The sequence below is a fragment of the Borostomias antarcticus genome, assembly GCF_949987555.1.
Source record: "Borostomias antarcticus genome assembly, chromosome: 6".
Lineage (NCBI taxonomy): Eukaryota > Metazoa > Chordata > Actinopteri > Stomiiformes > Stomiidae > Borostomias > Borostomias antarcticus.
Window position 1 is genome coordinate 22,736,627 of NC_140239.1, and position 24,045 is coordinate 22,760,671.

A 24,045-nucleotide genomic window follows, 5' to 3' on the forward strand; every position below is an offset into this window, starting at 1 on the left:
CCTTGCAATGCACACCACATCATGTCACTGGCTCTCAAAATGTTTGTAGTCTAATTTTGTCTCAAGACTCAAGATCTGCTTATTGCCATGTATATGGTTCACACATATTAGGAATTTTACTAGGGTTAAGGCACACGCTGTTGTAGATGACGCAATAGTGCAACAAAATGCAATGCAATGTACAAATTATGATATGCATTTAAAAATAACATTAAAATAAAGGGGGAGGCATAACTTCAGTATGTGTACTATATACAGAACAGGGTGTGGTGAGTGTACGGTATGTACAGTGTGTGTGCAGAGTGTAGTGTGGTGGGTGAGCGGTGTTATGTACAGTGAGTGCAGTGTGTGTGTGTGTGTCGTCAAGTTATGTGGAACAATCAGGGGTTGTGTGCAAGTGGTGTAGGGGGTATATAGAGTCAGCGTGGGGGGTGGCGTTGCGGGAGACACAAGCCTTGTTTATGAGTGTAATGACCGTGGGAAAGAAGCTGTTTTGGGCGTTTGCTCTCTGTATTGGACATGGCAGTGGCACACGAGACCCAAGTCTCATGATATCCTCTCTCTTATTAGACAACAACTCTGCAAAACCAATGCTGGACTTCGGAGGGCATGACGTAGTGCCACTTTTGGCTCCAAAGTCTATGGCCCAAGTGTACTTCCATACTAACCTCCTTCCTCCTCCTCCATCTCTTCCTCCCTGTCTTCCCCAGGCGTGGCGGGGTTGAGGAGCAGCTGCAGCCATGGACACCACCACCTCCATCAAGATGACCACCCTGGCCATCCAGAACCTCTTCAGCTACGTGGAGGAGGAGAACCTGGCCGCTCTCAAGGCCCACCTGGACAAGTTCAGGGAGGTGGACGGCAGGAGTGACGTGAGTGTTCTCAGTAGAGAGCAGCACAGCGGCACCGTGGAAGCTAATACTCCTGTAGTACTGGAGATACTATTTGGGGATGTTTTTTTTGTTTCACCATATTGGGTTTCTAGCCGGTTTTGCTTATAGCATCTCCCTCCACCCCCCTCTCCTCTCACTACCAGAATGGCCAGACGCCCCTGATGCTGGCCGCAGAGCAGGGCAGTCTGGAGATAGCTCAGGAGCTCATCCGTAGAGGGGCTAACGTCAACCTGGACGATGTGGTGAGTCTAACTCTGGCTCATTAGACTCTCTTTCTCTCTCTCTCTCTCTCTCTCTCTCTCTCTCCACGGATTTGCTCTCTCCACGAACTTCAAGGACTACTGTGAATGCACTCAGTACATAATGGTGCGCCATTGTGAAGAATTTCCTAGAGGGGCCGCTGGCAGTTGCCATGGTAACAGCGGCCGGTGTCCTGCGGGTATCCATGGTGACAGCTCTTTCTGCTCCCCCTCCCCCTTTCCCCAGGACTGCTGGTCAGCTCTGATCTCCGCTGCCAAGGAGGGCCATGTGGAGGTGGTGAAGGAGTTGCTGGAGAACAGTGCTTACATAGAGCACAGGGACATGGTGAGACATGCCCTCAGTCCAGCCCAAACTGCTCATTACCCCAGTGAAAGTGCTTTTCATTATGCCGCTCCTGCCCAATGTAAACACAACCTGGAGACGCTGGTCAAGAGGGGAGACTTTGCGTTAGATTTTGACGTGTCAGATCTGCAAAGCTCCAGGAAGTAGGAAGTTGCAAAACCAACCCAATGCCTTTGTTTAAAATGGTCTTATCTTAACCCGAATCCATGCAGGCCAAATCCTGAATGGGCCGCTGGCATGCAAACAGTAGAGTGTTTTCAGTATGAACAGTCTCATGTGGTGTGTGTGTTTGGTGTGGCGCAGGGTGGCTGGACGGCCCTCATGTGGGCGGCCTATAAGGGACGCGAGGAGGTGACCCAGGTGCTCCTGGACAGTGGAGCCAACCCCAACACTACTGGACAGGTGTGCACCATGCTGGATCTCATTATTTTACAACCCCCCCCCCAAAAAAAACAAAAAACAAACAGACATTGGTCCTCATTCCTGAACATTTTCTTAAGTGTCTTCTTAAATGTCTTCTTATGAACTTCGTAAGACCAACCCTAAGAAAGATCCCCGCCGGATTCATGAACGGGTGGAAATGTGTTCCTAAACCACCAAAGTGTTCTCAGCTGTGCTCCCCTTCTTAAGTTGAATGTGTGTTCTCGTACACCTGAATTTGCATACATAAACGCCCGACAGCTCCTTACTACAGGGTCGTGTGCACACAAAATCCCCAGACAGCGCGGAAAAAGTTGAGACGTTCCCAATTGACATGCTTGATGTTCAAGGTCACGTGCAAATTCAACGTTTTATTCGTCACATGCAACATAGCCTACCAGTAAAATGAGCAGTGAGATGTTTCTCCGCTGGCTCTTATAACGTGCACACTAAGCTTAAGAAAGGTGAAACAAACCAATACAAAATAACAAAAGAAAACAAGATGGTATATATGGGCTTTTAATACAATATGCAAAATATATAGCCTACATGAAAGGGATAGGATGTGCTGAGAGCAGATTGAAATGTAGCCTACAGTTTAGTTAAATGCATGAGTAGGCTACTTATGGATCTTGATAGGCCCTATATCTATATTATGTAGGACCATATGATATATTTTAGTTATGGATATTCACATTTTTACAGTATTTACAGAATGTAGATGTGTCCATTCTGACGACTATGGAATATAAGGTGCTGTTGTGCTGAGTCTGAGTATAGCGACTGAGTTTAGTGCTTATTTATTAATTCACTGCCATTTGCGTGTGTTTGTGTAGTGCTTTTATTTATTTTAGGACACCACGATGCCTTCATGAATGTGAAACGTAATTGGAAATTATACAAATATCCTCGTATTTATGAATAAGATTATTATTCAAGCCTAGGATGTCTGTAGACTTGATGTGAACGCAATCACCTCGGATTTCTCATAAATTCAGCCCTTGCGAACGGGCGCACTCCAATCTGGCCTACCTACGACTGCATTTCCGCGTTCTTAAATCCTGTTCTTAGATAAGAACAAATCCGAGATAAGATACCATTCAGGAATGCCAGAATTCGTAAGTGGAGTTAAGAAGAAATTTCTTCTCAACTTCTTTTTGAACTGCGTTCAGGAATGAGGTCCAATGTTCCTATTTGCGTTCTTTATTTCTCCATTGATTAAACTGAGTGCCTTTCACCCTCTCCGTCGTCCTCAGCAATACAGCGTGTACCCCATCATTTGGGCAGCGGGCAGGGGACACGCGGAGATCGTCAAAGTCCTGCTGGAGAGCGGCGCTAAGGTTAACTGCTCCGACAAGGTGAGCCAAGTCACCGCGGAAGGCCGTGCGTGGTTTACTGCCATGTGGATGACCTTGTGTGTGTATGTGTGTGTGTGTGTCTCGCCCTCAGTATGGCACCACTCCGCTGATCTGGGCGGCCAGGAAGGGCCACTTTGACTGCCTGATGCACCTGCTGGAGAACGGAGCTGACGTTGACCAGGAGGGGGCGGTATGTCGGCAGCGCCGCTCTGTGACTCCAAACATCAGAGTCTGGCAACCCAGCTTGGCTACTTAACTTAACTTTGAACGAAAGTATCGAAATACTTTTTTCCCCCCCTTGTTCTTCTCATACAACCCCCCCCGCCCTTCTGTTACACCAAATGTCCTTGTTCCCGCCATATCCCTCCCTCTCTGACGCTCATTCTCTCTCCTCCTCCCCCGTCTGGCGTAGAACTCCATGACTGCTCTCATAGTGGCCGTGAAGGGCGGCTTCACCGAGGTGGTGAAGGAGCTTCTGAAGAGGAACCCCAACGTGAACATGACCGACAAGGACGGCAACACCGCGCTGATGATCGCCGCCAAGGAGGGCTACACCGAGATCGTCCAGGATCTGCTGGACGCCGGCACCTACGTCAACATCCCCGACAGGGTGGGCGCGCTCGCAGACATGCGCGTGCACACGCACTTGCGCACGCACGCACACACACACACACACACACACACACACACATACAGGTTTTGGGGTTTGGCCTGTATGAGATGTTGACGTGTGTGTGTGTGTGTGTGTCCAGAGTGGAGACACGGTGCTGATCGGGGCAGTGAGGGGAGGCCACGTGGAGATCGTGAGAGCTCTGCTCCAGAAATACGCCGACATCGACATCCGAGGACAGGTGAGGACTCGCCGCCTGACAGACGCACATCAGAGACGCAGCGCTTTGCTGAACGGCGCCGGTGAATACTTAGCACCGGGCTCTCTCTAAAACCACGCTCTCTCGCGCAGGAGAACAAGACAGCCCTGTACTGGGCCGTGGAGAAAGGCAACGCCAACATGGTGAGGGATATCCTCCAGTGCAACCCCGACACAGAGACCTGTACCAAGGTAAGAGACGTTCTACTATCTACTCTCTTTACTAAACGCTATTTACTACTATCCTGTCCTTACTAGACAGTACATTCCTCAGTAAAACGTGTCCCACCCATGCTAACCGTGTCCTCATGCCCTCCAGGACGCAGAGACCCCTCTTATCAAGGCCACGAAGATGAGGAACATCGACATAGTGGAGCTGCTGCTGGATAAGGGAGCCAAGGTGTCGGCCGTGGACAAGGTACACCTTTTGTAATCTGTGCCTGTCCACAGATTAGATAGATAGATACTGTAGATAGATACTGTAGATAGATAGATAGATAGATAGATAGATAGATAGATAGATAGACCACAAGGCCTCACTCGTCTTCTTTTTCCAGAGGGGAGACACGCCTCTCCACATCGCCATTCGTGGGCGGAGCCGCAGGCTGGCAGAGCTCCTCCTCCGCAACCCAAAAGATGGCCGCCTGCTGTACCGGCCCAACAAGGCCGGGGAGACGCCCTACAACATCGACTGCAGCCACCAGAAGAGCATTCTCACACAGATCTTTGGAGCTCGTACGTGGGCCTCTATTCAGTTAGGGCTCGTAGTCTCAAGACAAAAAGCTCTTCCCAGTACAGTTACCGGCAGAGAGTGTTTTCATTCAAAATTTGTATCTGATGAACATGGTCGCTTGAAATATCATTGGCTCCATCTTTTTGTGTGTTCTGACCTCCTTCCGTGTGTGTGTGTGTGTGTGTGTGTGTGTGTGTCCCAGGCCACCTGTCCCCTACTGAGTCTGATGGAGACATGCTGGGGTATGACCTGTACAGCAGTGCACTGGCGGACATTTTGAGTGAGCCCACCATGCAGCCGCCTATCTGCGTGGGCCTGTACGCCCAGTGGGGCAGCGGAAAGTCCTTCCTGCTCAAGAAACTGGAGGGTGAGGCACGCAGTTTACGACACATCAACTAACTAGTGATTGACAGTCTTCTACACAACTATAGTGATGCTATACACATACACAAATTGTTTGAGATTTCAGAGAGAGACACCAGTCCATTTTGAACAACACTGGCTAGGTTTATTATTTAACCCTCACCCTACCCCTCCTCCACTCTCTTTAGATGAGATGAAGACGTTTGCTGGCCAGCAGGTGGAGCCATTGTTCCAGTTTTCCTGGCTGGTGGTGTTCCTGTCTTTGCTGCTGTGTGGCAGCGTGGCGCTGGTCCTCGGATTCACTGTCGACCCCAAGCTGGCCATGGCCGTCTCCCTCAGCCTTCTCGCTCTGCTCTACGTCTTCTTTGGTGAGACCATCTCTCTGTGCTCTTTATAGTCTCCTCTGCTCTTGTCTCTTGAGTTGAAAGCCTATTCCATAATAATGCTCTAGAGGGCGCTATGACATGTATATATATATTATTGCGCACCAGCAACAAAGTTTAGGCTGTTATGAATAAAAAAAGATATATTCTGCATGACTGTGTGGGTGAATATGCAGTACGTTTCATAAACATATAATCACTAACTATATAATCTAACTGTATAATCACTAACTACGTATGAGGACTAACATTAAGTATAAGCACTAACTGTAAGTCATTCTTAAATTGGAGGGAATTTCTGTGCCTGTGCCCCTGAGCAGTGCTGGTATACTTCGGAGGGCGTCGTGAGGGCGAGAGCTGGAACTGGGCGTGGGTGATCAGCACCCGCCTGGCGCGCCACATTGGCTACCTGGAGCTGCTGCTCAAACTGATGTTCGTCAACCCTCCTGACCTGCCAGAGCAGACCACACGTGCTCTCCCGGTTAGGTAAGACTGCTTCAAACAACCTAATCACAAAATATTAAAAGCAAAATAACCTGTAGTATGACCTACATTTATCAATTTTAGCAATATCCTGTGCCATCTATTTGAAACATTGCACTTTTTCATAGTCTATTCACTACTATCTGATGTCTTGAATTGCCCCCTCCCCCGGAAATGAATAAAGTTTTTTGAATTCAATTGAAATTCCTCCTGCTCTGTCCCTACAGATTCCTGTTCACTGACTACAATCGTCTGTCCAGTGTGGGAGGGGAGACGTCCATGGCCGAGATGATCGCCACGCTCTCAGACGCCTGTGAGAGGGAGTTCGGCTTCATGGCCACCAGACTCTTCAGGGTCTTCAAGACCGAGGAGACACAAGGTGACCGGCTAACAATGCTAGGATCTGTCAAACCTGTCAATAGCAAACATGCCAAAGCATTGCTACCGTTAGGATCAAACTATCCATGTAGTCGCTGCTTTTGCTTTCGTCTGAAATTGGCCATCATTCAAAAGTCGGCCCACATCTATCTGAATCATAATGCGTGTATAAAACGGCGGTGCTCAGCCAAAGGTGTGTACAGTAGCGACGTGCCGAGTAGCCAGCTAACGTGAAGCTGACACGCCACACAGAGTGAAGCGGAAGCGGACGTCGTCCGTTGAAACCTTTTTTTTTTACTCTCAGGTAAAAAGAAGTGGAAGAAGACGTGCTGCATCCCGTCCTTCGTCATCTTCCTCTTCATCCTGACCTGCCTCGTCACGGGGATGGCCCTGCTGGCCGTCTTCAGGGTGGACGGGGCCAACCAGACGGTCAACGCCGTGCTGGTCGCCATGGCCAGCGTGGTGGGGCTGGCGCTGCTGCTCAACTGCCGCACCTGGTGGCAGGTGACCGACTCGGTCCTGAACTCGCAGAGGAAGCGGCTGCACAGCGCCGCCAACAGGATGCACAAGCTGAAGAGCGAGGGCTTCATGAAGGTCAGGAGAGACGCGGCAGGGAATTCCCGTCGGCACGCGCGCTCACACACATACGCACACACACACGCGCTGAATTCCGTCGATTCACCCGCTCTGTCCGATCTTCCGTCCTTCCCCAGGTGCTGAAGCACGAGGTGGAGCTGATGGCGAGGATGGCCAAGTCCATCGATGGGTTCACCCAGAACCAGACCCGCCTCGCCGTCATCATTGATGGCCTGGACTCCTGTGAGCAGGACAAGGTCCTCCAGATGCTGGATACGGTGAGACACACAGGTTTAACACACACACACACACACACACACAGGTTTACAATATAAAGAACATTCGGGGGAAGAATACGACGAACCAACAGTTGAAATCAAACGGGTCACGATGGGTCTGTATGTGTCGGATGTGGCGTGCTCTGCCCTCGCCTCCGCCCGCCCCTCTACCCTGCCCTGTCCCCCCCGCAGGTGAGGGTCCTGTTCTCCAAGGGCCCCTTCATCTCCATCTTCGCCAGCGACCCGCACATCATCATCAAGGCCATCAACCAGAACCTGAACAGCGTGCTGCGCGACTCCAACATCAACGGTCACGACTACATGAGGAACATCGTCCACCTGCCCGTCTTCCTCAACAGCAGGGGCCTCAGCAGCGCCAGGAAGATGTGTGCTGCAGCGCCCGCCAACGGAGACACCGGCAACGCCGATGGTAAGCGCGCACACACACACACACACACACACACACACACACACACACACACACACACACACACACACACACACACACACACACAGAGTCAGAGTCACAAACCTACACACTACCTCCTGCCCGCCATAAACACCTCAAACGTAGCTGTGCAGTGATAGACGGTACGGTAAAAGGTATAAGGTAAAAGGTATACCCCGTGTGTTGTGTGTTGATCTGATCTACAGGCTGGCACGAGGAACTGGACAGGAAGCTGTCACAGCACAGCCTGGGGGAACTGACCAAATTCGGAAGCAAGACAACGCTGAACCGCAGGGTGAGACCCTGGACGAGCGAGTGTGTGTGTGCGTGTGTGTGCGTGTGTCTGTGTGGGTAGGCATGCATACATGTGAATCTGACCTTAGAAGATCAATTCGTCGTCAGTACACACAGCTGGGGGTGTTACGGCGGCACCACCGCGCGCATTCCCCTCCGCTCCTCCGAGCTTGCCGGTGGCCCGACGCAACGTGCGTCGGTCCGGCTCTACCCCGCGGCGTTCGGGGTCTCCCGAATTCCCGCCTCCTGAGAGTATTCCTGAGACGCCCAGCACCTCAGCACGCGCACAGCGCGCGCTCCAACGCCACAGGTGAAGGCAATCGTGGTGATTAGTGAACGCGCTTACGGCTGAGTGCTGCGCACCGGGTCCCAATCATCATCATCGCCTGCCTACAAGAACCCTGGTTTTCTCCATGCTCATCGCCAGAACTTCCCATAGAATTCCTGTGGCAAGTACCCTAGCCAGCGTAGCCTACCTTGTTGATTGCTGTCCGTATCTCTGTTTTTGCTTATCCATTTTTTCTCGTTCCGTTTTACTTTCCCTCCAGACCCAGTGTGCAGTGCTCGGCTTGCCTGCTATCACCACCCCTGGACTGAAACACGGATTCCCTGACCCCCCTTCTGGATATGGACTTTGACTACGGATTACGGATATTGGACATTGTTTGCTGATCGCCTGACCCCTGCCTGTTTATCGTTTTTGACCTTGCCTGCTGGACTTATTAATTTATTATTAAACCGCCCTTTGGGCTTTGCATTTTTCTCTGCCTCCGGTGTCGTGCGTTTGGGTCCAAATCCAACCCAGTCATAACAGAAGATCTGGCCAGTATGGACCCAGCCGACACTGGAGAGCAGTGGACCCAGCCCCAGCGTGAACCTCACCTAGCTAACCCCAAGCCATATGATGGGACCTTCTCTGAGTGTAGGGGCTTCCTCATGCAGTGTGGATACATTTTCCAACATCAACCCAGCATGTATTGGTCTGACGCTGCACGGGTGGGCTACATTGCTACACTCACCACTGGGGAGGCTCTGAAGTGGGTCCAGGCAGCCCTGGGTCCGGGCAGTCACCTCCGCGATGACTATGCTGCTTTTGAGGCCGAGTTTAGGCTAGTTTTTGATCATGCGGCTGATGGTCAGGACGTTAATGCCCGTCTCACCACCATCCAGCAGGGTGGCCGCTCCGTGGCTGCCTACGCTACCGAGTTCCGCACCCTGGCTATGGGTAGCGGGTGGAACGACGTCGGTCTGCGCAGCGAGTTCCGACGAGGCCTGAGCGAGACTCTCAAGGACGCGCTGGTCAGGGACCGCCCCACCTCCCTTAACCAACTCATCTTTCTCGCTATGGAAATCGACGAACGCAACCAGGAGAGGAAGCGTGAGAAGGCGCTGCGTCATCCCGCCCCCTCTGGTCGCTCTCCGGGCAACTCCTCCACCGTTCCACTTACCCTGACCATGCCTGCTCTCACCAGCGAAGAGCCCATGCAAGTGGGTAGGGCTCGCCTCACGGCTGTTGAGAAGGACCGAAGGAGGGCACTGGGATTATGTCTCTACTGTGGAGCTAAGGGCCATCTGAGGGACAACTGTCCCACTCTGCCAAGAAGAGTAGGCTCACCAGCCAGGAGGGGATTTCTGGTGAGCCGTGTTACCCATTCCCCACCATCTGTCAGCCCTGCCCGGTTCGAAGTTACCCTCGCCTGGCACGGGCAGACGCTTACCATCGGTGCGCTCATTGACTCTGGGGCTGATGACAACTTTGTGGATGCGCACCTTGCCGCCTCAGCGGCTTTCCCCCTCGCCGCCCTGGAAACCCCTCTCACCGTCTCGGCCTTGGATGGACACGACCTAGGCCCCCTCACACACCGGACCGAGCCACTGACCATGACAATTTCCGGAAATCACGTGGAGGAGATCCGGTTCTACATTCTTGAGACCCCCCGGGCTCCTCTCATTCTGGGCCGACCATGGCTGGAGCTCCATGTGCCGCATGTCAGCTACGGCCCCGGCCGCATTCTGAGCTGGAGCACGGCCTGTTACGCGCGGTGCCTCCGTGCTGCTCAGACTCCCTCCCTGTCGTCTCGGCCGCCCCCTGCTCCCCCCGACCTCTCCACCGTGCCAGAGTTTTACCACGACCTGGGAGAGGCCTTCAGCAAGGAGCGCGCCCGCACCCTTCCCCCGCACCGGCCCTACGACTGCGGCATTGAGCTCCGCCCCGGCGCCCAGCTCCCAGTTAGTCGCCTGTACAACCTCTCCCTCCCTGAGAAGGCGGCTATGGACAGCTACATCTCTGAGTGTCTGGCTGAGGGCCTCATCCGACCCACTCTCTCCCCGGTGGCGGCGGGGTTCTTCTTCGTGAAGAAGAAGGGTGGGGACCTCAGGCCATGCATTGACTACCGGGAGCTGAACGCCATCACCATCAGGAACACGTACCCTCTCCCCCTCATGAGTTCCAACTTCGAACCCCTCCTGGAGGCCACCATCTTCACGAAATTGGACCTCCGGAACGCCTACCACCTGGTTCGAATCCATGAGGGGGATGAGTGGAAGACCGCGTTCAAAACTCCCCGAGGCCATTACGAATACCTAGTCATGCCGTTTGGCCTCACCAACGCCCCCTCCGTGTTCCAGGCTATGATGAATGACATCCTCCGGGACATGCTGGATATCTTTGTTGTGCTCTACCTCGACGACATCCTGGTGTTCTCCAGGAGCGCTGAGGAACACGTCCAGCACGTCCGCCTTGTCATCCAGCGTCTCCTGGAGAACCGCCTCTTCATCAAGGCCGAGAAGTGCACCTTCCACACTCCCTCTGTGGAGTTCCTGGGACTTATTGTGGAAGGTGGACAAACTCGGCCTGATCCCAAGAAGATCCAGGCTGTCGTCGAGTGGAGCCAACCCACCACCCGTAAGCAGCTGCAGTCCTTCCTTGGCTTCGCCAACTTCTACCGGCGATTCATACGGGACTACAGCCGGGTGGCCGCTCCCCTCACTGCCCTCACCTCCTCTCTGCGTCCTTATACCTGGACACCTGCAGCCAGTGCCGCCTTCACCGACCTCAAGAGGCGGTTCACCTCCGCGCCGGTCCTGCTTCATCCCGACCCCTCGAGGCCCTTCACCGTGGAGGTGGACGCTTCAGACACGGGTCTCGGCGGGGTTCTCTCACAACAGTCAGCGGCCGACCAGAAGATGCATCCCTGCGCCTTCTTCTCCCGCCGCTTCACACCTGCAGAGGAGAACTACGACATCGGCAACAGGGAGCTGCTGGCTGTTGTGGAGGCCTTCCAGGAGTGGCGGCACTGGCTAGAGGGCGCGGAGCACCCCGTCACCGTCTGGTCGGACCACAAGAACCTGACCTACCTCAGGTCGGCCAGGCGGCTGACCTCCCGTCAGGCGCGCTGGGCCCTGTACCTCGGACGGTTTAATTTCCACATCACTTACCGTCCGGGGTCCAAGAACACCAAGGCTGACGCACTGTCTCGGCTTTATGCGGCAGGGGAGGATCTTACCACTCCGGACACTATTCTTCCCGCCTCCCGGGTGATCGGGGTGGTCACCATGAACGTCGAGGCAGTGGTCAGGAGGGCCCAGCGCACCCAACCCGACCCCCGGACTGGCCCGCCCAACCGGCTGTTCGTCCCGGCTGCCGTCCGGACCCGTGTCCTCCAGTGGGGACATGCGAGCCGGTTTGCCTGCCACCCGGGTTCCCACCGTACGCTGTCTTTCCTACGCCGGCGGTTCTGGTGGCCCACCATGGCAGCGGACGTCAGAGAGTTCGTCTCCGCCTGCACCACCTGCGTCCGCAGCAAGGCATCCCACCAGCCGCCGGCTGGCCTGTTGCGACCCCTTCCTGTGCCCAGTCGTCCGTGGTCACACATCGCTCTGGACTTCGTGACCGGTCTCCCTCCCTCCCGGGGAAACACCACCATCCTCACCATTGTGGACCGGTTTTCGAAGTCTGTGCGCCTCGTGGCCCTACCCAAGCTCCCCACCTCGATGGAGACGGCGGAGCTGCTGACTGAGCACGTCTTTCGGCTCTACGGTCTGCCCCAGGATGTGGTGTCTGACCGTGGACCCCAGTTCACGTCTCAGGTATGGAGGGCATTCTGTGCGGGGATTGGGGCCACGGTCAGTCTCTCTTCTGGTTACCATCCACAGACCAACGGCCAGGCGGAGAGAGCCAACCAGAGCCTGGAGTCAGCCCTCCGGTGCATGTCCTCCCTTCACGCTTCCTCCTGGAGTAAGGACCTGCCCTGGGTCGAGTACTCACTGAACGCCATGGTCAGCGAGTCCACCGGCATGTCACCCTTCGAGTGCTCCCTGGGGTTCCAACCTCCCCTGTTCCTGCTCCAGGAGGCCGAGGCGTCGGTGCCGTCAGTCCAGGCTCATCTCCGCCGGTGCCAGGGGGTCTGGTCCGCAGTGCGGTCCGCCCTGCTCCGCGCTACGGCGCGCGCCTCCCGCGGTGCCAACCGGCGGCGTGTCCCGGCCCCGGTGTACCAGGTCGGTCAACGGGTTTACCTCTCCACTGCTGACCTGCCCCTCCACGTCTCCTCCAGGAAGCTGGCGTCGTGGTTCATCGGGCCCTACCTCATCGACCGGGTCGTCAACCCCGCCGCTGTCCGGTTGGTTCTCCCCGCCTCCCTTCGCCGGGTCCATCCGGTTTTCCATGTGTCTCGGGTCAAGCCCGTCGTCACCAGCGCCCTCGTGCCACCGGCTCCCGCGCCGCCCCCTCCGCAGCTGGTGGATGGCCACCCTCAGTGGGCGGTGAGGCGGCTGCTGAAGGTCCGCCGCCAGGGCCGCGGGTTCCAATACCTGGTCGACTGGGTGGGGTATGGCCCGGAGGAACGGAGCTGGGTTCCTCGGTCCCAGATCATGACCCCTGTTCTCCTCCGCGACTTCTACCGGGCCCATCCTGATGCCCCCGGTCGGTCGCCAGGTGGCTCCCGCTTGGGGGGGGGTCCTGTTACGGCGGCACCACCGCGCGCATTCCCCTCCGCTCCTCCGAGCTTGCCGGTGGCCCGACGCAACGTGCGTCGGTCCGGCTCTACCCCGCGGCGTTCGGGGTCTCCCGAATTCCCGCCTCCTGAGAGTATTCCTGAGACGCCCAGCACCTCAGCACGCGCACAGCGCGCGCTCCAACGCCACAGGTGAAGGCAATCGTGGTGATTAGTGAACGCGCTTACGGCTGAGTGCTGCGCACCGGGTCCCAATCATCATCATCGCCTGCCTACAAGAACCCTGGTTTTCTCCATGCTCATCGCCAGAACTTCCCATAGAATTCCTGTGGCAAGTACCCTAGCCAGCGTAGCCTACCTTGTTGATTGCTGTCCGTATCTCTGTTTTTGCTTATCCATTTTTTCTCGTTCCGTTTTACTTTCCCTCCAGACCCAGTGTGCAGTGCTCGGCTTGCCTGCTATCACCACCCCTGGACTGAAACACGGATTCCCTGACCCCCCTTCTGGATATGGACTTTGACTACGGATTACGGATATTGGACATTGTTTGCTGATCGCCTGACCCCTGCCTGTTTATCGTTTTTGACCTTGCCTGCTGGACTTATTAATTTATTATTAAACCGCCCTTTGGGCTTTGCATTTTTCTCTGCCTCCGGTGTCGTGCGTTTGGGTCCAAATCCAACCCAGTCATAACAGGGGGGCTCGGCCTTGTCTCAGAAAAAAGGCCACAGATTTATCGAACAGTCTGCCGTTGATATGATCTTACAGTAAATAATTGCGTGTCCAGAAAAAGCACGAAAGTGGCTTCAAAGCCAACCTCTGTATCCAAGCTCCTGACAACTTTGTCTTTGTAATGCCCAGAGATGCCAGCATGTGCTTATTTGAACTTAAATCAAGTAAAGTGTTTCTCCCCTGATAGAACGCGTCACATGATGAGCAGTTTGTTTTTCGGCGGGTACAGATACAGTTTCTCTAATGAACCCCCCCAACCTTAATTTAACCCCCCACGCCGCGCTGCTCGCACCCTAATCAGAACCAGGTGCTCGGCATACAAACAACGGGGGCGAATTAGGGACCCAATTCGTCAGCATTACCCATTTTTCCAAATTTCCTCCACATACTTCGAGACATTTTCACCGCAGTGACAGAGTTGAACTGCTGCTGTTCTATACTGTAGTATATCCCTCCTCACACACACAGATCAGCTTTCTCTGTTTTCTCCAGGACACGTACAGACGCAGGCAGATGCAGAGGACTGTCACCAGGCAGATGTCCTTCGACCTGACCAAGCTGCTGGTGACAGAGGACTGGTTCAGTGACATCAGCCCCCAAACCATGAGGAGGCTGCTCAACATTGTCTCTGTCACAGGTGAGGTCCGCACACACACACACACACACACACACACGCACACGCACACACACACGCACACGCACACACACACACACACACACACATTACTGTGGACCCTATATCCAGAGGGGTGTGTTTGTGTTTGGAGAACATATTTCTCAGGAGACTCACACATGCCGTCTCGTCCATTTGTCCGCTATCTAACAGGTCGCCTTCTGAGGGCCAATCAGATCAGCTTTAACTGGGACCGGCTGGCGTCGTGGATCAACCTGACAGAGCAGTGGCCCTACAGGACGTCCTGGCTCATCCTCCTCCTGGAGGAGACGGACGGCATACCGGACCAGGCCACGCTCAAGACCATCTACGAGAGGTGCCGTCTTGTTCTCCTGAAAACCAGGCCAAGGCTATCAGTCATTACTGCATTATGCAGAAGCACTCTGTTATGTGCTGTCTGAGTGGGCTTTCCACTGGGCTGGAACGAATGAACTGTCCTACAACTGTGGCAGCGCTTTTTTTTTTTGTGCTAATCCACTGAGAGGTCATTTCAACCTTCAAACTAATGAAGTGTTCGGATTTAAGAGGGTCTGATGTGATGAAGCAACGAGATTACTCGCGGGGCTGTTAGGATTAGTTTAATTAGTTTGAGTCATTATGGTCAAGTTCAATTGGTCATATTTTTGTAATTTCCTTGCAATTAATGTACTTGTCAAAGGCTTTCTACCTGTAAAGGACATTTCAAGATTAAAAAAGAATAAAAAGGATGTCCTCAAAAAGCAATTAGATATTTTTTAATAATGATATGTCTGCCGTTGGACAATGCAAAATGTATTTTTCTCTTTGAATATTTAATGCCATTCAATAGGCTCTTAACCATGAAGCTAATAGCACCCTAATGCAAGGAAAATGTAATTTTGCCAAACCAGCTTTTTCACAAAAAGAACATTTGAGCAGTCCTGTGGGTGACTTCCAACAAATGTCCAGTAACAAAAAACCTTATACTTTCTAACTTTGGGAGAGATGGAGTCAGCCTCTAGATAATGTTTTAGTGTGGTAAAGTTTTTGTTCCTCCTGTTGTGGTGCATCAGGATCTCCAAGAACATCCCCACCACCAAAGACGTGGAGCCCCTCCTGGAGATCGACGGCGACGTGCGCAGCTTCGAGGTCTTCCTGTCCTCTCGCACGCCGGTCCTCAACGCGCGCGACATCAAAACCTTCCTCCCCTGCACCGTCAACCTGGACCCCAAACTCCGGGAGATCATCGCAGGTCAGAACGTTGATCACGTGTACCCCGGCCTGTGAGAGGCGCACGCCGTTACGTGACAGCCCGCCTTGTTACCGGGAGACAGAGTGACGTCCGGTCACTCGGGGGGTTTTTACTGACCGATCGTTTTTGTCGGGATCTCTCTCTGGCAGACGTGCGCGCCGCAAGGGAGCAGAACATGAACATGGGAGGGGTGACCTATCCCACGCTGCCCCTGCAGGAGGCCGCCCCCCGGCCCACCTCAGTCTACAGCCAGCCGTCCGGCGCCGTCTCGCCCACCGCTTCCTTCAACGGGCCCTTCAACCCCCCGGGGGTGGGGTCCCCTCAGCCGCACAGCAGCTACTACAGCGGCCTGGTGGGCTCCCAGCACCCCTTCTACAACAGGGTGAGTCCCAACCCCCCCCACCCCACGCCACGCCTCCTCCGCGCAGAAGACTTAACGAGCTCTGAGAAACGCCCCGCTTTTGTACTGACGGTTTGTCTTCTGAGAGAGTCTTCTGAGAGAGTTCACTTTTAGATGGCCTCGTTTCTGGTAAGAGATCCTCGGAAGCCTCCGGAAGCCGCCGGGAGACCTCCACATGACCCTGTCCCACATTCCACACCATTGCACCACCACCGCATCTTGAATTGATTTGCCCCCTGTCCATTCCACTTTGCAGCTTTTCTTTCGGTGCGATGTGTTTTTGCATTTACTGTGTTGCTACATTTGGATGTTTTCATTTGAATGTCGGTGAGCCACGTGGTTTGCGCGTGTGTGTGCGGGGACCCCGGTGCGCGTGCAACATGCCACGCGTGCCGCGACTGTGTTTCCTTATGATCTTTATCTGTGTACGTCTCTTCATCTGACACCTCATTGTGACACTGGTTCATGTTCAAGGGTTGCCATGTATTTTCATTTTTATCCCCCCACATTTGTTTCCTTTCCCCCCGTCCCTCCAGCCGTATTTCCCTCACCATGTTTACCAGCTGCCACGCCAGTACGTGGGCAGCTCCTACCCACCTCTTGCACCTCCTCCTCGCCCACTCACTAAGAGTGGGTACGCCAGGGATCTCGGCAGTGGACTCGTAAGTACAGAAACGCACCTAGAATGGTTTCAGGGTTCGCTTTAATGTTATAAGGTGGAATCGGCTCTTTTCGTTACATTCAATACAGTCCAGTCAGACGACAGAACCCGTTGTTGGAATAGAGCCGTGTGGGTCAATGACTTGTTTTGTTAATTCACTCTCAAGGAGACAAAAATTTTTCTCTCTCTCTCTCTCTCTCTCTCTCTCTCTCACACACACACACACACACACACAGATCAACTGTCCACACTGACCACACATTCCCTCTGTGTGTGTAGTGGAGGCCCTCTTTGACCTGGTCTGAGTGAAACCAGCTCCTGCACTCCCACTCTTCTTCCTCTTGACTCACACCCCCCGACCCCAGTACACACACACACACACACACAAACACAGACACGCACGCACACACGCACGCACACACACACACAGACACACACACACACACACATAGACACACACACACACACACACACACACATAGACACACACAAAGACACGCACACACACACACACACACAAACACACAGACACACATACTCACAGTGAACACATGCTCCCTATCATTCTTTGTTGACCGTCCATGGCATGTCCAGTATGTCTTCCTAGGGTTTTCTCCTTCACGATGGTTCGTCTGTTTCCCCTGATTTTTTCGGAGCTGAAGACTCGATACACACCTGTATGCAGCTCCCTCACCTCTCCTTCTGTGTCTCTCCGTCTCTCTCTCTCTCTCTCTTTCTCTCGCTCTCTCTCTCTCTCTCTCTCTCCGGGCAGTTTAAGGTACCATCTTTGAAAAAGAAGCAGGTACTGAACCCTTCGGACTTTGGCCCTCACGCTGGCTAACTTCCTTCGCGCTAATGCTGCCCTCCCACGCTGAGAAACTAACCCCTCTTTCTGAAGTGTCCTGACTACTACGGATCCCAGCATGCATCTTGGGACACCTAGCCGTCGCTCTCTCTAGATCTGCTACAAGGCCTCGGAAAAGTGAAAACCTGTGAACTGCTCGACAGCAAAATACTCGAGTCACACGTGCGGTGACTGTAGCGCTGGCTTTTTGAGCATTTCAACTGGTTGCTTTTGTTGGGACCTTAAAGTCAGAGCCCTCTCCTTCTACCAGACCCTTTCTCCCCCCCCCCCCACCTCCTCAGAGTCCTCCTCTGCATACATAATACAGTCTCTAGTTGACAGTCCTTCCACTCAGACTGCACCTTGTAAAGCTAAAGCTAACAGTTGTTCCATTCCTTTGCTCTCTGTTTGAATTAAATAACGATAAATAATCCTGGTTTCTGGGTTACATTGACGTATGTGTCAGTAGTGAGTAGAACTAACGCATTAGAGATACCATTTATTTCCTCACAGATTGCGTCCCTTTGGCTCATCCACTGACGTTTTCTCGGGCCTGAGTCCGCGACAGCCCCGATTAACTCTGACAACCTTGCGCCGTCGTCATCGTCACCCTAGAGTAGCTTCACTCCTCTCATGTCATCCACGCCAGCCTCAACGTCGGCTCCGATGGCATCGGAATGAACTAGATTAGCCTTGACGATATGTTCTAATACATAGGAATGATTTATGTTATGTTTTTATGTCTCCCCCCTGTTGCACTGTACTACATTTGCAGGTTTGAAGTGCATTTTAGCATGGAGATTCAAATTTTCCAATACATAGCGTATCTACTTCAACAAGAGAACTCATGCTACAGTATGTTCAAATTTGAACTTGGAAGGGACAATTAGAAATTATACAAGTATAATATTGAATACAACAAATGTTCTCTGAGGTCATCTGGATCTCGTCAGTGAAGGTGTGTGTGTGTGTTGTGTGTGTGTGTGTTGCGTGGGTGTGTGTGTGTGTGTTGCGTGGGTGTGTGTGTGTGTGTGTGTGTGTGTGTGTGACAGGGCTCCGCCTCCGTGGTGTCTGGCACCCCGGCCATCTTCCTCAGTTCCATGACCACGGACGCGGTGTGTGAGCGCGTCAGACACATGGAGGGCATCGACCAGAGCATGGTGGCGCAGTACACTGCCACCATCAAGAAGGTGAGCTCAACGGGATCTGCTTGTGTGTGTGTATGTGTGTGTGTGTGTGTGTGTGTGTGAGGGAGAGAGTGTGTGTATGCACTGTAGTTCTTCACTAGGCATCTTAAAAATACACGCCGCACATGTCTCTTTTCTACCAACTCTCCATGTCTTCCTCGCTCAGGCTAACGTCAACGGCAGAGTTCTGACCCAGTGCAACATTGACGAGCTCAAGAAGGAGATGAACATGAACTTTGGGGACTGGCAGCTCTTCCGGGCAACAGTGAGTACAACGTTGGCCTGGTCTTGTCTGAGCAGAAACCCTCTAATCTCCAGCCTCTATCCTCTGCCACGTACCGTGTACTTTACTGAATCTCTAATGACTGACATTACTCTCGCTGCAATCAGCCTAATAGCGCTCGCTGTGTCTGACGCTGCGTCGTGCCCCTGGCGTCCTCTAGGTCCTGGACATGCGTCACGCGGAGAGCCAGGTGCTGCACGAGGAGGCGCCCAGCGAGCAGGGCAGCAGCATGGTCGGCCACGGGGGGGAGAGCGGGCGCCGCGCCTCTGCCCCGCCCCACGCCGGAGCGGCCAACGCGGACGCCTCGCCCATGTACAGCTTCAACCTGAGCTTCGAGGAGCTGAGCAACGTGGGCCTGGACGAGCAGCCCCGGCTCGCTAGCAACCCGCCCTGGATGGTGAGGACCTCGGCGGGCACGCCGTTAGCGTAGGCGCTGAGGCGGTGGGGTTAGCGACGAGTAGCGATAAATGAGGCTATTTTGGCCTCTGTGGCGAACCGCCGAGCAAGTCGTCCCCCCTCCTTCCCCGTAATGTGTTTTGTGTGTTCTGAGGTACCAAATATGGCGTCACGTTCCGTGTTCTCTACCCCCCCCCCCCTCTCTCTCTCCCCCACAGGGCGCCACCCACCGCACCCCCAGCATGTCAAGCCTCAACTCCCAGGAGTCGTCCAACGACATCTGCAAGCTGACCGACAAGCAGCAGTCCGAGTACCGCAACGCCTACCAGGAGTATATCGCCCAGATGGCCACGCTGGAGGTGGGCGGCGGCAACGGCGAGAAGCCCGTCCAGCCCCACCCGGGCCAGTTCATGCACTCCGGCTCCGAGGACAAGGCCAGGGAGGGCGGCGGCGAGCAAGACGGCCGCAAGTCCCACGCGAAGAGAGGGGCGACCGGCAAGCCGGCGGCAGCGCCGGCGGACGCCCCGGACTTCGCCCCCAACGCCGACGCCCTGGACCCCATCACGGAGGAGGACGAGAGGCAGGACCACGCATCCGCCAAGTCGCTGGCGTCCCGCAGGACCTCGGCGGAGAGGGGCCTCTTCCAGGGCGCGGCCGACCTGAAGATGAAGGCGGCGGGCGGGCTGCGCTACCAGAAGCTGGTCAACGACGACGAGGAGTCGGAGGAGTCGGACAGCGCGCCCCTGGCAAGGGAAGACGGGAGGAAGGCGGAGCCCAAAGCTCTGGGAGGGGCCCTGAAGGGGAAGGACTACCTGTCGGATGCCATGCTGGACAAGAAGGACTCGTCGGACTCGGGGGTGCGGTCCAACGAGAGCTCGCCCAACCACTCGCTGCAGGACGAGGAGGCCGACCTGTCCCAGCTGGAGAGGGCCAATCTCATCGAGTTGGACGAGGAGAGCGTGGCCAGGAAGAGGGGCCTCCCCAGCAGCCTGAGCGGTCTCCAGGACCCGGCCGTTGTCCGCATGTCCATCTGCTCCGAGGACCAGTGCAGCCTGCTGGCCAGCAGCCCCGAGGAGAGCTGGCCCTCGTCCAAGGGCTACAACCTCAACCGCACGGTCAGCAACACCACCCTCAACAACAACAACGCCGCCAACGCCCAGCAAGGGAACCGGCCGCGGCCGCCGGCGGAGGGCTCCGCCTCCAACACCGCCACCTCCACCCCCACCTCCTCCTCCGCCGGCGACGTCATCGTCTCCCCGGGCAGCGCCGCCACCACCACCTCCTCCTCCTCCTCCACCCGCCCCGCCATGCACAACGAGAACGTGAGGGTGGTGCACCTGAAGAGGGGGCCCAACCCCGGGGACCCCCCGGAGATCTGCGCCGTGTCCTCCGACACCGTCACCTTCGGGGAGGAGTGCGAGAGCATCCTGTGACCCCCCCCCCCCCCGCCGACCTGAGAGCACTCCGTCGCTAGACATTCGGTTAGCGGCTAGTCTGACCCTGCATGCGTAGTGAAGTAGCTAGCTGAAGGTTATAGGTAGCGCAAAATGTTCCTCGCCCCGAGTTTTGCACGTTGCGTTGCACGTTTGCAAGTTTCGTTGCGTTTTGTCCCTAGCCGTCATGCTGTTCTGTTGTGAAGATATTGTATCTTGCCGTTCCGTTATGAAATTGAAGATAACTATGGTACCTGACAAACACCTGTGAATCGTGCTGCTTTAGAACAAGCCCGTGCTTGAAACAGTATTAACATTAGCTCTTGGCTGCATATTTACAGTGTTTCAATGGGCCTGTGAGTCGGTGCAATATGAGTAAAATAGAAGTAGACAGGTGTGGGTTGTAGAGTCATTATAATTCAGTATTTGAATAAGTGAGCCAAACAAACAAACAAAACTGTTGTAGTAGGACCAGTAGTTTGTGTCATGTGTCACAGCTGTGTGTTTAAATGGAAGAGCCAGCTTAACTGCACTGCCATTGCTATACAGTAGCTCAGCCACGGGGCCCCTCTGAAGTTTAACCTCGGATAAACAAATGCTAACACATCTTTCGAGGAAAATGTGGGAGGTCGTCGAGATTGAAACGTGACTGTCCTGTAATACTGATTTAGTTTACTACTTTAGATCAAACTGACGAGCATCTTCAGAGAAGCTCAGACTGTCAGGCTATGAAGTGAAATGTACTGTATGTTGTACTGTAATTGGTGACTTACTGTTCTAGTTCAAACTAATCTTATTTATTACATGTTGTGATCGCCTGCCCAACCCCTGAACACCGCGCGTTTAGATTGGTATTGCATGAATGTCTCTAGTCTGCATGCATAAATTAGTTCCAATATCCGTATGTTTCTAGAGTGCTCTCGGCTGTACTGCATGCACTGTGTTGGTGTAGGTGTAACTGTTGAACATCATTTATTTCAAAAAGAACTGGGGCCTATGAAACTAAACAACTTGTCACCTGACTGAAAAATAAACTCTAAATGTTTATGATCATATATAGGTCTAGCCTCTTCTGTGTCCTCATCTATCCTTAACACCAGTCACTTAACACAAGACCTGTGCCATAGATGTTTGTACTTGTATTGCTGAGCTTTTGCCTGTTCTCAATCCAGAGCACAGGGCGTATACTCACTGACCAGGAGATGGCGGACTCTCCAAACTCAAGGCCTAAAGTAGTATCCATCTAGGTATAATCCACCTTCCACCCATTACTCTGTATAGATAGTAAAAATTCAGACAGGTGGTCCACATACTGTAGATGCCTGAATTACAGTGATTTCTCTCCGTAGACTGTTGCTGGAAGTAAGAATTGCCTACACCATTCATCCTTTGTCACCATAATTGGAGTCATATACCTTCTCATAATCATATTAGGAATTTAATTTATTGTATAAAAGTGCAATTTACAACATATTTTTCAAAAACGCAACACAATAAAATGCATGATTATATTCTCTCTGCCACAAATATGCTACTATACAGGCATGATTTATGTCTACACTTTTTTTCCTTTTTTTTTTTTTTTTTAACAGCACCACAGTCTGCCAGAACAGTGAACATACTGTATAGGTTTCTTGTTTTCCTTTCCCCACTTTCACAAGAAAAAACTAAGTCCTCTCTGGTGAAATATCTCGTTTCAATACTGTCTTTTCAGTCAGTTCCTGTGGTCCCAGTGTCAGAAAGACACATTTCTTCGGTTGAACGAAAAGATAATCAGGCCAGTGGACAAAATCGATGCTTTAAAACAACACCACATAACTCCTTTTAGAAGGGATAAAAATAAAGTGAAGAGAAAGTCCTGCAGCCAGTGAAGGGAACATGAGGTCTTGTTTTGAACACCTGCAAGAGATTGAGAGGAGAAGGTCATATTTAGAGAGGACAGAGATCTGGACAGACTGGCGCCTGAGAGGAAGCCACAGCTCTTTTTTCTACTAAAACCAAACATTGAAATACTGGGCAAATCCCACGCTGGATCGCCAGACGGAGGCGTTGGAGGGGCAGGCAACATTCTGACAACCTCTAAAGTAGGCTACTATGGGGAACAGACCTTCTGCCTAACTGGCGGCTGTTCCCCTCTCCTTGCGGAGCAGCACGGTTATCAAAACTTACAGTACATCCACAATAATGTAGGTCAACTGGGGATATAATGATGTGCATATGAAAAACAGTTTTGCAGGTTGTATGATGCAAATATGAGTTGTCAAATGAAAATCAAGGATGGAGTCACTGCTGTGTAGGTCGGGCACACTTACAAAGTCAGCGCAGAAGCGTGCTGCTGTCCACATCTGCGTCTGTGTCTTTGGGCAGGTCATCTGACTGCAAAATATAGACACGCGGGCACACACAACACACATTTATCACTCCGTAAATATATCTGCTCAGTTCCACATACATTGCTCTGCGTGCAGTGCCCTACAGTAGCCTAGCCTTTGTCTTAGTGGATCATACATTGCTTTGGCAATTGTCACGCATGGAGATTTTAAAAAGAAATAAAGTATTTATTACATATGTTTGTAACTACAACGGGGCCCATCCTATGATTCCAACTTACCTCAAAGGTGAGGATGCTGTCTGAGGTGACAGTGGTCTGGGGATTCCTGGACGCCGTCTGTCCCAGCCGCTGCTGATGTTGGCAGCTTACAAAGGATGGGCTGGAGTCAAGTGCAATTTGAAGGTCCAAGATATAGTCTATCACATGCTGCAGAATCTCCATTTTACTGACATTCTTGTTCTGAGGGAGACTGGGGACGAGTTCCTTCAGCGTGGAATAGCAGTCGTTCATATTGTATAGTAAGCTCAGCGGATCGTCCATCGGGCTCTTGCTCCGAGATATCCCAAGGATGTGTTCCGATGAGTTCGACATGTTGTTCCTCATGGACCGCACTGGGCTTATAGCTTTCATGTTGACTGCTGTGAGCGATGAATTGCGCATCAGATACGTTATATCGTAGCACACCTCTACTCGCTAAACAACAGAAACGATGCGCACGCTGTCAATTCTTCTTTATAGCACTGGTGGACAGGGCTCGTCGCGTACAGGCTCAACTCAATGTGGATTGGCCTTCGTATCACGCCAATCACTTTTCAAAGCAACGACATTGGTTAAGCGGGGGTGGATTCTAAATCCCTCCCCTAT

General features: G+C 53.1%; 2 protein-coding genes across 4 annotated transcripts; one reads left to right on the forward strand and one right to left on the reverse strand.

The window, feature by feature from the left end:
• Window positions 1–1,039: 1,039 nt before the first annotated feature.
• Window positions 1,040–20,849, forward strand: kidins220b (kinase D-interacting substrate 220b; the record flags this gene model as incomplete). Of its 3 annotated transcripts, none has more annotated exons than XM_084440416.1 (28): window positions 1,040–1,135; window positions 1,380–1,478; window positions 1,800–1,898; window positions 3,173–3,274; window positions 3,366–3,464; window positions 3,687–3,884; window positions 4,027–4,125; window positions 4,236–4,334; window positions 4,462–4,560; window positions 4,700–4,877; window positions 5,078–5,242; window positions 5,427–5,606; window positions 5,942–6,107; window positions 6,332–6,483; window positions 6,787–7,076; window positions 7,196–7,336; window positions 7,529–7,766; window positions 7,991–8,079; window positions 14,255–14,399; window positions 14,589–14,751; window positions 15,467–15,645; window positions 15,795–16,027; window positions 16,582–16,707; window positions 17,479–17,508; window positions 18,603–18,740; window positions 18,904–19,002; window positions 19,181–19,417; window positions 19,635–20,849. In XM_084440416.1, the coding sequence occupies exons 1-28, from the start codon at window positions 1,055–1,057 to the stop codon at window positions 20,847–20,849; spliced, it is 5,139 nt and encodes a 1,712-aa protein (XP_084296542.1). In that variant the 5' UTR covers window positions 1,040–1,054. The 3 variants fall into 3 exon arrangements, with proteins under 3 accessions (XP_084296542.1, XP_084296543.1, XP_084296544.1); XM_084440417.1 differs by having other exon boundaries at window positions 1,800–1,895; XM_084440418.1 differs by lacking the exons at window positions 16,582–16,707; window positions 17,479–17,508.
• Window positions 20,850–23,165: 2,316 nt separating this feature from the next.
• id2b (inhibitor of DNA binding 2b) lies at window positions 23,166–23,811 on the reverse strand (the record flags this gene model as incomplete). The annotated part of the gene is made up of 2 exons (XM_084440070.1): window positions 23,166–23,225; window positions 23,461–23,811. The coding sequence occupies 2 exons, from the start codon at window positions 23,809–23,811 to the stop codon at window positions 23,166–23,168; spliced, it is 411 nt and encodes a 136-aa protein (XP_084296196.1).
• Window positions 23,812–24,045: the final 234 nt, after the last annotated feature.